The following is a 14,505-nucleotide window of genomic DNA, read 5'->3' as shown; positions in this document are numbered from 1 at the left end:
CTATCCAGTAACAATGTTTCCACAGCATTGTTATGAATGGTGTTGATGAGGGCCTAGTTATAATTGTATAGAATCAATGGTGGGTTTCAAAGGGCTTGAGGTATCAGTGGTTGTTACAAGTAGCGATAGAAGGTTGCTGGTCAATTTCCAAAATAATCTCTTGAGTGACCTCCCGCAGTGAAATTGGCAACCTGTGGCCTTAAGAAACAATGGTGTCTGGTTACTGCAGAGAGGTGACATGGAAACAGGTTTTTATTTTACAAAACTGGTTCTCATTTTAATGTAGTAACATTAATGGGAGCTTGTTCATATATATGGAGTGTCCATAAGTCAGGAGTTTGTTTCCTCAGAGGGCCTGTACACTATGTCTCAATGTGTTCATGAAATCAATCTTACAAGATTTTAAAATAGTGGCATCATGAAATGTTGAGGATATTCATTTGTTTATGCCATCCTTGAGTGATTTTATTGATATTAATGTTTCATAAATATAAAACTAACAACTACACTTTCTATGCTCCATTAGTAACAAAGATTTTGTAAATTTGCATGGTGGCACAGCGGTAGAGTTGATGCCTTACAGCGCCAGGGACCCGGGTTTGGACCTGACCACAAGTGCTGTCTGTTCGGAATTTGTACGTTCTCCCCATGACCTGTGTGGGTTTTCTCCGGGTGTTCCAGTTTCTTCCCACACTACAAAGACGTACAGATTTGTAGGTTAATTGGCTTGGTATAATTGTAAATTGTCCCTAATATGTGGTAGATAGTGTTGGTGTGGGGATCGCTGGTCGGTACTGACTTGGTGGGCCGAAAGGCCTATTTCTAAGTGAAGCCTCTTCAGGAAACTATATACTTGTACTCCTTGATTCCTCTCCTCCACAACACTCTCACAGTGAACATCCTGCTCTGGTTTGTTTGATTTCCCAAGATGCAAAATCTCACACTTATCTGCATTAAACTCCATTTGCCATTCTGCATTCCACTTGCTCAGGTGATCAAGGTCCCCCCTGTAATTCTTGATAACCTATCTTGGTGGCATCTGCAAACTTACTAATCATGTCTTGTACATTCTCAACCAAAGTCAATATAGATGACAAACAGGAAACACAAACTGACAGAAGGATAACAGAAACTTGTAGCTTGGGGTACAGGGACAAGTCACAGTTTGCAAACAGAAAGTTCCAAGTTTGTCTAAAGACTTAGACAAGAACAAAGAGTCTGGATAATTTGAAACTTTATCTTTTATCACCCAATACCTTAAGTTTAGAACTGCAAAAGGAATCCTGCCAGATGAGAATCAATCTGCTTTTAGTTTCTATGTGAAGTGCCTCTCGTGCAGAGTGGACAGAAAGACAATTACATTGACTGCAAATGGAATCATGTCAAAACCAAGATGTGCTGTGAAAAGGTGGTTTTGCCCAGTTGACTTCATTTTTAATCATACCTTTTGTGGTTCCTTTTGCATACACAGGCAGTGAAATATAAAGCTGCATAACTGGTGCTGTCTGCACTTGCATCTTCAGTCCAAATGTTGTTGCGACTTGAATGAACATAGAGGACTTCTGAAATATTATTATTTCGCCTGTTTAAAGAGAAAAACCAATGCTTCAGCTCAACTATTTACTCAGCACTGAGCCACGGTGTAGCACAACATTCAACATATAGCAAGACATTCTTTACCTGTTTTAACTGGAATTCCAATTGCCTGTCCGTTCGAATACACCTTGCCATCATTGCTGAACACATAAGTTGTCTGTAAGAAAATTGGGATGTGTGTCATTGCAGAGAGCTCGTGGATAGAACTAAAATACTCAAGAAAACGAATGGTTTTCCAAATTCTCACCTGATTTGTAGTGAGGATAACTCGCTGCAAACAAGACTGTTGAAAAACTGTTTGACACTGTCGAATATCGACCTTAATGGTCCAGCTGTTTGTCTGTTTGCGGGTGAGGAACAAAGTTAACAAACTGGAAATTTTAACATTAAGAATTCCGACAGCAATGTGACTGTGCTTAGCATTACGAGGTTACAAACTTATTTCAAGACAGTTAAGGGTAGAGAATCTCACGTACAACCACCGCATAGTATGAACAATCTCCAATTATACTGTAGTAATTGTTGTCGAACGTTGTAAAATAAGTTGCTTCTTCGATCGTGCATGTGCCAGGACAGCTGGGAAGGGAGCATGACCAGCTCCCATGTTTGCAAGTGCTGTCAAGAGACAAAAGGATCAACAACATAATACACCAAAAAAAAGGAAAATACACCAGTAGGAAAATCTACAATGGTTAATTCATACCATGACTGGCAGGGTGTGTTTCTGATATCTCCCGAGTTATAAAACTGCCCGCCATATTCACAAGGACATTCATTTTTGCTGACGCATTTTTTGGAACCTCTTATGTTATCCAGAAGATGGCCTTAAGTGTTGAGAAAAATATTTAAATGCATTAATTCACAGTACATGCTTTTTATTTAAAGCGACAGAGCATTATGATGTCCCTGCTCCTGCTTTATTTTAACAAAGATTATTTTAACATCGATCAGGAAATATCGGCACGGTGGCGCAGCGGTAGAGTTGCTGCATTACAGCATATGCAGCACCGGAGACTCAGGTTCGATCCTGACTGCGGGCGCCGTCTGTACGGAGTTTGTACGTTCTCCCCGTGACCTGCGTGGGTTTTCTCTGAGATCTTCGGTTTCCTCCCACACTCCAAAGACGTACAGGTATGTAGGTTAATTGACTGGGTAAATGTTAAAAAAAATTGTTCCTAGTGTGTGTAGGATAGTGTTAATGTGTGGGGATCGCTGGGCGGCGCGGACTCGGTGGGCCAAAGGGCCTGTTTCTGCGCTGTATCTCTAAATCTAAAAAATTGTCTTCAAGTTCTTTGTAGAGTAAAGAATCATAATGAAGTCCATTCCCTGCCTATCAGATAAGGTAGTGCATGGTGTCAAAGGTAAATGTCATCAAAAATGTATACGCGTCCAACAAAACATTTTTTTTACTCTATCTTGGTACACATGACAATAATAAACCAATACCAATACTAATACACATTCTGGTACGACATATAGAGTCAATGGCAAGAAACCTAGGAGCACCGGTGTGCAGAGACACCCTGAGGTGCAAGTCCATGTCTCCCTAAAGGTGACACAGGTGGATAAGGTAATTTAGTTTGCATGCTGCATAGGCTGGGACATTGACTATCAGGTTTAAGATGTCCTAATGCAGCTCTCCAAACATTATTTCAACTGCACCTAATACTTGATAGTACTCTAGTATGTATTTCCATACTACTTCAGCAAGTATTATCCCAGCATGCCTGAAATCTTCTTATTTCTATGATACATTCTTTATAAACAAAGAGCAAACACTTGGGAGTGGAGACCTAAGTTTCTATTGGAGGTATTTATTCACAAAATGCTGGAGTAACTCAGCGGGTCAGGCAGCATCTCAGGAGAGAAGGAATGGGTGACGTTTCGGGTCGAGACCCTTCTATTGGAATCGCAACACAAAACCTGTGGGATATCAGCACTGACATTTCGGATCACTTATTGGAGACTTGTTCCCAAATTCATCATTGAAATAATCAGATGGGGACGACAATTTATTAGTTCAGCACAGAGCAAAGGAATGAGCATCTGAGCAGAAGAAAGATAATTACACTTTTCTCCCCAATGTTGTGAGATGTAACCTTGGGTTCTTTTTGTAGTAATCCATGTCCTGCTACTGCAGGACGATCAGTTCTTTGGCATTGGTTCCATAGTGATTACTGCCCCAAGGACCTGCCAGCGCAAAATTCCAATGGTTTGCCACTACAATGTCAAAGAGTAGCTTGGAAAGTTTATATGGCCTAAGGACTCCACCAACATAAAATTATAGAATCCCACATCACGGTAACGGGTCCTTTGAGCCGATCTCGTCCAGGCCGACTATAATGCCTAGCAATGCTAATCACATTTAACAGCAATAAGACTTAATAAGATTGCCCTGCAACCCCAGCTCTAACGTGGGCTGAGTTGGATAGGCATGCGATAACTTGCATCATTTTTTTCTGATAAACTTGCAAAGTAACCATAGCTGGCCAGGACAGCATTAAGCGCGCATCCCCAATTGCCTTGCCTAAGGCAGTTAAAAGATAACACATTGTCTTTCACATTGTCTAGGATCATATTGTGGCCACATCAGACAAGGGCAGCAAATTTCCTTCCTTGAAGGACATTAGCAAAACCAATTTGAATGTTATATGTCTGTTCGACAATCACAATTACTAATACTTGTATCTAAGATTTTTATTAGGAATTTAATTTTCCCAACTGCAAGGATGAGATTTGAATTTACATCTCCAGATTAATAAACTCAGACTTGTAAATTAAAGACCAATAACTGAGATACTGAGTCACCTTATTCTCTAACCAACTTATAATGATGTACCTTCCACAAAATCCGCAAACACCATTTAGACATCTTCTCAATATATAAATTGCAGTGTGATCTGAAGAGTTTCCAAACATTAGTAATTACTTTTCTTCCAATCTTTATATCTTTGGATTTATAGATTTGGGCCTTGAACTAAAAATATTTATGTCCACATCCTCAATTCCTTGTACTGTTCTTTGTGCTGTTCCTCCAATCTAAACCTTCTTTAGGTATGTTAAGAGAAAAAGATTAGTAAAGGCAAATGTGGGTCCCTTGAAAGCAGAAACAGATGAAATTATTATGGGGAACAAGGAAATGGCAGAAGAATTGAACAGGTACTTTGGTTCTGTCTTCACTAAGGAAGACACAAATAATCTCCTGGGTGTACTAGAAGACAGAGGATCCAGGGAGACAGAGGAAATGAAAGAAATTTGCATTAGGCGAGAAATAGTATTGGGTAGACTGATGGGACTGAAGGCTGATAAATCCACAGGGCCTGGCGGTCTGCATCCGAGGGTACTCAAGGAGGTGGCTCTAGAAATCGTGGATGCTTTGGTGATCATTTTCCAATGTGCTATAGATTCAGGATCAGTTCCTGTGAATTGGAGGGTAGCTAATGTTATCCCACTTTTCAAGAAAGGAGAGAGAGAGAAAACGGGGAATTATAGACCAGTTATCCTGACGTCGGTTCTGGAGAAGATGCTGGAGTCAATTATTAAAGAAGTAATAACGGCACATTTGGATAGCAGTAAAAGGATTGCTCCAAGTCAGCATGGATTTATGACGGGGAAATCCTGCTTGACTAATCTTCTGGAATTTTTTGAGAATGTGATAACTAAAATGGATGAAGGAGAGCCAGTGGATGTAGTGTATCTGGACTTTCAGAAAGCCTTTGATAAGGTCCCACACAGGAGATTAGTAGGCAAAATTAGAGCACATGGTATTGGGGGTAGGGTCTTGACATGGATAGAGAATTGGTTGGCAGACAGGAAACAAAGAAAAGGAATAAACGGGTCCCTGCCAGAATGGCAGGCAGTGGCGAGTGGAGTGCCGCAAGGCTCGGTGCTGGGACCACAACTATTTACAATATATATTAATGATTTGGATGATGGAATTAAAAGTAACACAAGCAAATTTGCAGATGACACAAAGTTGGGTGGCAGTGTGAACTGCGAAGAGGATGCTAGGAGTTTGGAGGATGATTTGGACAGGTTGAGTGAGTGGGCAGATGCATGGCAAATGCAGTATAATGTAGATAAAAATGTGAAGTTATCCACTTTGGCAGCAAGAACAAGGGGGCAGATTATCTCAATGGTGTCAGATTGGGAAAAAAGGAAATCCAACGAGACCTGGGTGTCCTTGTGCACCAGTCACTGAAAGTAAACATGCAGGGACAGCGGGCAGTGAAGAAAGCTAATGGCATGTTGGCCTTCATAACGAGAGGATTTGAGTACAGGAGTAAAGAGGTCGTTCTGCAGTTGTACAGAGTCCTGGTGAGACCACATCTGGACTATTGTGTGCAGTTTTGGTCTCCTAATTTGAGGAAGGGACATTCTTGCTATTGAGACAATGCAGCGTAGGTTCAAGAGGTTACTCCCCAGGATGGAGAAACTGTCATATGAGGAAAGATTGGAAAGACTGGGCTTGTATTCACTGGAATTTAGAAGGATGAGAGGGGATCTTATTGAAACGTATAAAATTATAAAAGGACTGGAAAAGCTCGATGTAGGAAAAATGTTCCCAATGTTAGGGGACTCCAGAACCTGGGGCCACAGTCTAAGAATAAAGGGGAGGCCATTTAAAACTGAGAAGAGGAAAAGTTTTTTCATCCAGAGAGTTGTGAATTTGTGGCATTCTCTGCCGCAGAAGGCAGTAGAGGCCAATTCACTGGATGAATTTAAAAGAGAGTTAGATAGAGCTCTAGGGGCTAGCGGAATCAAGAGATACGGGGAGAAGGCAGGCACTGGTTACTGATTGTGGATGATCAACCATGATCACAATGAATGGCGGTGCTGGCTCGAAGGGCCAAAGGGCCTCCTCCTGCACCTATTTTCTATGTTTCTATGTAAACAAGTTCACATTTCTTATATTTTTCTGCAAAGAAATATGGGCAGCTCTGTGGTGCAGCAGTAAAGTTGATGCTTTGTAGTGCCAGAGACCCGGGTTCGAGCCTGACTACAGGTGCTGACTGCATGGAGTTTGTACATTCTCCCTGTGACCGTGTGGTTTTCTCCAGGTGCTCTGGTTTTCTCCCACATTCCAAAGACGTGCATGTCTGTAGGTTAATTGGCTTGTAAAAAATTGTAAATCGCTCCTAGTCTGTAAGATAGTGCTTATGTGCAGAGTGATCGTAGACTTAATCGGTCGATGGCCCTGTACCTCTAAACTCACGTTGTATCCTAAAGTCTAAAAAAACAGGTAAAATAAATAGGCGATAAAGAACCAAAAAGAAAAAGAACTGGCAATCTCTTACCTTCTGGACAGACGCATGTACTCACACATTGATCACACTGCAGGTGAGGGTTTGGATCAGTACAGGTTGGAATAAAGGCAGAACCACATTCCTTATAAACCTGATTTCTTGGGCAAGTGGGCGGTGCTGAGAAAGAAAAGTTGCTACATTTATCTCTTTCACCATACAAAATGTATTTGAATAACAAAATATAACCACATCCACTGGATCCGCTGGATAAAAACTACCTACCACAGCCCGCCTCAGTTCTCCAGTTTTTCCACATGTTATTTCTTCCTCCATTACACCGCCGTGCCATTTCTTCGAAAAAAGCACATTCGCACCTTGATGTTTTACAGTTGCAGACATCTTCCTGACACAGACTCCAGTATTTGGTCGTCACACGGGTCTCATAACATGAGAGGAACAATGAAGAAATCAGTTGGCATTTCTGAGGATGACAAAAATCAGAAGGAGAGAAACACTGTCAATAAACCAAAATCCAACTCATTTGGTAGGATCCAAAAAGATGTGTAACTAACTGCTCTGGATATTGAGTAATGTGAAATAAAGAATTCGTTTTCACAGGATTATTCAGTCAAAGTAGAATTAAATCAGAAAACTCTTACTGGAAGGATGTTGGTGATTTCAGGTGAAGTGCGGTGTGGGGACTCACTGCAATTTCATCAGATTTTGGGATGAAAATGTGAAAGGAAAGGTTTTGAACTCTTGGAATCACAATCACACACGATAGAGTTCTGTCTGTCTCAGAAACCACATGCCAGCATGGAAAGGGAGCTTGGCAACTCCAACAAATCTGTACTAACGCAGAGCAGACATGCCCCAAGTTCTAGTTGCCTTCATCACACTAACAAAACAAGGTCCTGCTGAATGATAATGCAAACTCATTCACAGGCGTAGCTGGACAAAGTTCCACTACCTATATGCCTATGTTCCACTACCTATGTACCTCCGTTCCACTACCGATGTATGCTGTGATCACTGACCATGGAAATGTGTTGATAAATATTTTCTTTGCACAGGTGCGTAGAAAATAGAGAATTTTAACAGTGAACTCAAGTAGTTAGCAAAAAACATAAATTGGAGAACACTGCAATAACACATAAACTTTATCTCACACTCTGCTCCAATTGTCTGCATTAATGTCAGAGGTAGCAGAAGACACCATCTTTGAATGAGAAGATCTCTTGAGACTGACTGTGGCAGGTAAAAGTTAATAGCAACAAGTTATTATTACATGGAATTGGCATTGGGGAAACATGCAAAGTGCTATATAATTATTTATGTATCAATTTGTCCTGAAATAACTTAATTTTGTTTATCCTTTGCAGCACTGGTTTCGAAATGGTCACAGTTCTGCAAAGAATTGCCAGCATTTCACCAAGTAAGTGGCACTGAGCTCAGCATTTAGTCATAAATGCATGCAAGTTTCAAATAAGCTGGCCACTCTTGGAAGACGGTTCCCCACTCTGGGCTTCTCATTAATTCAGCAGAAGAGCTATGGTTGCAGCCATTCCAGACCCCGCCTGCTGAATTCATTTCAGGGTCGAGGGTGGTCTGCAAGGGGCTCTAAATGTGAAATTATTCTTATACTTTAAATTAATTTAATTTTAATTTCAATTAAATGCAATTTTTTTTTAAATTGCTTGATTGATTGCAATAATTTTGTAATATGCATGTCTGAATGACAGTTTATAACAGATTTAACAATCTGCTTAACCAGTCTATGTGACTGCCAGACTTGCCAGAGTGCCAGATGGTTCAGAGATCAGTGGGCAGATTGGATGGATCAGGAGGAGATAGAAGCCACTGCTTGGAGCGTGAATCATGGTCATTGTTATTGTCAAAATAATGTCCTCGTAACATTTAAAATAGTTCAAAATGCATCAATTTTTCATCCATGCTTGGATGACAATGAGCTTTCATTGTGTTTTAATGTATACTGTCAGGAGTTTTGTTCCTTAATGTCGGCCTCAAATCTTCCTAATTTAATTTAAAATCTGAGTCAGAAAGCGAAAAGCTTTGGGCCATAGAAAGAAGTACTGAAAGACCAAAAGTCACCATATCACTGAATAATTAATTGTGCTGCATATTTGATCAATTCTGATCACATGTGGAAATCAAGCGAGAACATCTGACAGAATAAAAATATAAGAAAGCAAATTCATTCTGAAAGCATGCTGCTACATTAACACCATTTCAGATTTTTTTTCAGAACTGGCATATAAAGATTATGGAGCAGTGTTACTAATTTGACCCCATTCTCACAACTCGGTCAATGTTATGTTGCTCTCAAGAAATTAAAGGCCAATTAAGAAAACAGAAGGGCCAGTTTGTACGCAACAAAACAGATTGTAACGGGAATCAATCCATTAACGAACACAGATTTCCTTGGTGTATTTATAAAATATGGAGCTGTGGAGTTGGGTATATTGCCCCGATTGTAATCATGTATTGTCTTTCTGCTGACAGGATAGCACGCAACAAAAGCTTTTCACTGTACCTCAGTACATGTGACAATAAACTAAACTAAACTAAACAAAACATGCTGGATCCTTTCTGCATGTATGTGTGTGACATGGCAAAATGATACCATTGGTAAACTAAATTGCATCCAATAAGAAAGGTAGATAGCGTGGACCAAGAGAAAAATGAGAGATGTATTGGTAACAGTGAAATGTTTATGTGACCAGCAGATATGATGTTTATCCCAAGTTACCAGCTATAAACTTACAGTGATCGCACTACATGTTGACTCTGAAGATGGGTTGCTGTAACACGTGTGGCCCAGAACATCCAGTTTATTTGCGTCAAGAAAGGTCGCATCTAGATATTTAATAAAACAGCCTGTCAGCAATTCCATTGAGATTGTTAAATTACATATTTACCAAAAACCATTCTAGCAAAAAAAAGTAGCCAGTGTTACGGATTTTACCATAAACAGTGCTGCTGTATTCGACAAATTCCCCACATAGGCCACACAGTTGTCCTTGATATATATCATCAATATGTACCTACAAATAAAACAAATTCACATTGTTAGCCAGGTGTGTGAGGGAGCGTGGGGCTTGACATTTCCCAAAGTGTGAAAACTATTGGCTTCCATCTCAGAAGTTCTTGTTTCTATCAGGTTGACAATCTGAGTCAAAGATGACTGATAAGGTAACCAGAAAACACAATACGTTATCAGACCTGTGAAGTTCAATTGATACAGTTAGGGCTCTGGTCTCCAGTTTGCCCATCTTAGTTCTGATCTAGGAATACTTAATAGTCATCATCAATGCACAAAATATAATTTTGTTCTGCTTCCCAGGTCAGAAACAAAAACACTTTAGTTTCAAGTTTTTAGTTCCAGATATATAGCGTGGGAAATGGCCATTCGGCCAACCGAGTCTGCGCTGACCAATGATCACCCGTACACTAGTTCTATCCCACACACTAGGAACAATTTACAGAGGCCGATTAACCTACAAATCTTTGGAATGTGGGGGAAAACCAGAGCACCAGGGGAAAACCCATGCAGTCACAGGAAGAAAGTACAAACTCTGTATAGACAGCACCCATAGGATTGAACGCGGTCTCTGGCACTGCAAGGCGCGCTGTAATGCAATCCCTTTAGAAAGTAGCATAACCTACATTCACAACATTACTCGGCTAATAACAGGCAATGAAGTCAGGATCAGTGACATATACAATAATAAGAACAACACTGAATTCATAGCTATATCAACCACATGAAAGAATTTAGACATAATCCATCCAGTATTTTGTTCCTTAAGAAAGGCCAGTCTTCCCAAAATAGTGGCTCGCCTACATCTGGATGAAGCCAGAAACCTGGCCAACAAATGTGTTCAGTATATCTGTTATTTAATTAAAAAATATGACCAGAATCAACCTATGAACTTCAATGAAGACATATTTGAGTTAAATATTTGCAATTGTTAATATTTTAATATATGCTTGATATAAAATGTAAATATATCTATTTCTTATCAAAAGTAAGTACAGGCACTTCGTGTTTCACGCAAGTTCTATTTATGCATTTTTGAAATGACAGGCTTGATTGTAGAACACCAAAGCTTGATTTACGTGCTTGTATATTTGGAATCATGCGCTCAAATTTACACCTCGCGAATATGTTCAATTTATGTGTTTTAAAATTTTGTGCTGTTTTCCAGAATGTAAGTCCCGCATAAAATGCGAGGTGCCAGCAATTATTGCCCTATTGAAGAAGATTACCATAACAATGTTTTCATCTCCGGGTTAATACATTTAATGGAAGAATAACTTGAAAATGGAAGTGAAAGTATCAAATAAAGGTAACCTACCCATAAAGCATCATTACTATTCCAGTTCACTGAAATAGTATGTTTCCTGTTTGAAAGTCTGGTGTTAACTCCATGTTTATAGATGCCAAGTACCTTGTTGTTATGTGGCAGACTCACTCTATAAAATAAAAGAAATCCTGAATAAAATTGTCCATTAAAGCCAAAAGAGAAAGAAACAAATCCCAACTTTTATTTTTGGATGAGTGAAGATGTCTTCAAGTTGTTTGCACAGCAGCACAACTCCACACCTTTTCATGGGATGTTAGTTTCGCTTGCTGGTCACCTGTCGAGGGCCATTAACATTACCTTGATTGCCATGTCATCAAATATATGTCCTGATCAGGTAAAAAGCAGCAAATCTCCGTCTCTAAAGAATACCAGCTAACCTGATGAAGTTTAAAGATGGAAAATATTTATTCAAAGTTGATTTAATCAACTGACTAGCTTTAGGTTTGTGAAGGAAGGAACTGCGGATGCCGGTTTATGCAGAAGATAGACACAAATTGCTGCAGTAACTCAGCGGGTCAGGCAGCATCTCTGGAGAGAAGGAATAGGTGAGTTTTTGGGTCAGAACCGTTCTTCCAAAGGAAGTTTCTCTGCTACTATGGTATGATTTGAACTAATTTCACCCTAATCCTGTCCTCCGGTTTACTAGTCCAGAAACATAATTACCAATAACAGAGGAGGGTGAATGTGTAGAACACACTGATGGAGGAGGAATCAGATACAATCACGTTAATGTCATATCATAAAAATACATTTAAATTTGTAAGGGGCTTCAAGGAGATATAATGAGAGTTATATTAGGTTTAAGAGACATTTAGAGCAAGATATGGAAAGATATGGCCCTATGATTAGGGTAGATAGGCAAAATGATTTGCAAGGACATGGTGGGTTGACGAACCCGTTCCTGTGCTATATCTCTCAATGATTCTCATCTATCGTACTCATACAATGAAGCCTTCCTGGAGACTAAAAGCTATATCCTCACGTACACTGTCGGGTGGCACACCTTTATAAATACCTCAGGTGAAAATGATGGTCATCTTGAAATTTGAAAATTTGAGGAACCAGGCCCAGTAATATTGTATCTTTACTTTTATATAATTGTGAAGTTTTCTGTTGTGTGAGGTGTATTTTCCCCTTCTTGGAAAATAATTCTTGGCTGCTGAGTGGGACTGGCTATTTCAGGCCTTTCCCACCAGCATCCTCCCATCACACTGGTTCTCCACACAGTTTCATTCAGAACTCAGCTGAGAAAACAATGTGAATATCTGCAGCGTGTAGTATTAATATCTGTATGTAGTCATGTTTGATTGCTTGCCCAATGAATATGCACAAATTAAGGGAATGTAATATGAAGAACCATATAAAGGTTCTTAATACAGTTTGCAAGCAAAGCAATCCTTGCAGATAAATATGAATAAAAAATTGCATACAATTTTTTTTAATCTCTGAGATGCACTTAGATAAACGTGCAACTACTTAGTTGCCTCAGGTGGCCATAGACAATCATCACTAATTTGTTGTTACAACTTGAAGCCACTTACAAAATTAGTTGTGCTCTATGATATATTATCCTAACGATGCCTATTTTAGATGAGAATTTGAATCTCAATAGAATTCTTGCACCTTGTCCATTATGTGTGTCACAAATGGTTAGTTTCAAAATTAAGTTTAAAACAATTTTTTAAAAAGATGACAATAGACAAGTCTGAAATAAATCTAAAGAAAAACACAATAAGAGGGCAAAGAGCATTAATGAAAATGGATTTGTGAGCAACATGAATGGAAACTTGAAAGTCTATCAAAAACATACAAATAGTAAAACAGTTATTGAACGGTTGGTAAAGCACCTAAAATACATAATTGTATAAGCATAGGGCATGGTTGGGGGGATAATAAGGGTACTTTTGCATTTGGCTTTAACCAACAAAGAGGATATACCATGAAGCAGTAAGCAAGGGCAGTACTTATAGTGGATTGGATAAAAAGTGACGGAAAGCATGCACTTAAAAATAGCAGTGCTCAAAGTAAAGTCATCCAGGCCAGATATTTGCAACCTCTATTACTAAGGAAGGCAAGGGTGGGAGTTGTTGAGGGTTGGCCACATTCTTCTAATTCTCCTTTGATACAAGAATTATGGTTAAGGTGTGGAGAATTGCAAATATGATACTCCTGTTCACAAAAGCGAAGAGTTACATGCCTGCCATAACTGCAGGCCAGTCAACTTAAAGGCAAAGGTCCTGATTTTTAGTGTTCCCAGAAATTTGGTTTAGAGCTAGTCTTTCATTTGTACAAATTAACGGAGAAATAGAAAGACGCAGAGCAGATACAATTTAATGCATTAATGGTGTGGTGCATTTTAGTGGGGAAAATACAAAGGCAACATAAGTTAAATGGTACAATGTTAAAGGGATGAAAATATACAGAAACACTGGGATATATGTACACAAATCTGAAGCCTACTGAATAAATTGGAGGAAGATTTTTGAAATAGGTGGAGTCCTTGGTTTTATTAATAGCATTAAATACAATAGAGTGGAGGATATCAAGAAATGTTGAAACTCATAAATGATTTTAATAATGTAGAAAAAAATATTTCCACGCAGAAAGTCACAGATATTGTGTCATAGAATCATGAATCAATCAGTGCAGAAATGGGCCCTTTTAGCTCATGTCACCCAAGTAACTGTAACGCTTAACAACACTAATCCTGTTCACCCGCATTAAGCCCCCATCCCTCCATGTCTTTCCTATTCAAGTACCTGTCCAAACACCTTTTAAACATTGTCCTTGTATTGATATCCACCATCTCGTCCGGCAGCTCATTCCAGATTTGCACCAGCCTCAATGTGCAAAACTTAGCTCTGAGATCTCCTTTACATTTTTCCCCTTTCACCTTAAACCTCGTTCGAGACTCCCCTGCCCTCAGAGAAAGATCCTGTCCAAGTCCCTCATCATTTTTTAAACCTCTGCAAGGTCACCTCTCAGTCTCCGTTGTTCCAGTGTGAGTAAAGCTCAGTCTATCCAATCTCTCTTTATAACTACAGCCCTCTTTTCCAGGTAACATCCTGGTGAATAACTTCTGCACCATTTCTACTGCAACCACATCCTTCCTGTAGTGTGATGACCAGCAATGTGCACAATACTCCAAGTGCAGTCTAGCTAATATTCTGTATGACCACAATATGATGTCCCAACTCTTATGCGCAACGCCTTTGGTTAAGAGGGCATGCGTACCAAAGTCTTCTTCGCTATCCTATCCTTTATGGATTTGCACC

General features: G+C 39.5%; 1 protein-coding gene across 1 annotated transcript in view; it reads right to left on the bottom strand.

Annotated features, from left to right (window-relative positions):
* Positions 1–14,505, bottom strand: part of LOC144604787 (mucin-5AC-like) — a 94,922-nt gene that overhangs the window by 70,759 nt on the left and 9,658 nt on the right. Inside the window, exons 4-13 of the mRNA XM_078419445.1 lie at positions 11,222–11,339; positions 9,829–9,907; positions 9,628–9,719; positions 7,125–7,323; positions 6,894–7,019; positions 2,300–2,420; positions 2,073–2,211; positions 1,844–1,936; positions 1,681–1,753; positions 1,445–1,582 (exon numbers count right to left, since the gene is read on the bottom strand). Coding sequence (XP_078275571.1) covers positions 1,445–1,582; positions 1,681–1,753; positions 1,844–1,936; positions 2,073–2,211; positions 2,300–2,420; positions 6,894–7,019; positions 7,125–7,323; positions 9,628–9,719; positions 9,829–9,907; positions 11,222–11,339 — 1,178 coding nt within the window. The remainder of the gene's footprint in view (positions 1–1,444; positions 1,583–1,680; positions 1,754–1,843; positions 1,937–2,072; positions 2,212–2,299; positions 2,421–6,893; positions 7,020–7,124; positions 7,324–9,627; positions 9,720–9,828; positions 9,908–11,221; positions 11,340–14,505) is intronic.

Source organism: Rhinoraja longicauda, chromosome 23, assembly GCF_053455715.1.
Source record: "Rhinoraja longicauda isolate Sanriku21f chromosome 23, sRhiLon1.1, whole genome shotgun sequence".
NCBI lineage: Eukaryota > Metazoa > Chordata > Chondrichthyes > Rajiformes > Arhynchobatidae > Rhinoraja > Rhinoraja longicauda.
This window is presented reverse-complemented; position numbering and strand designations above follow the sequence as displayed.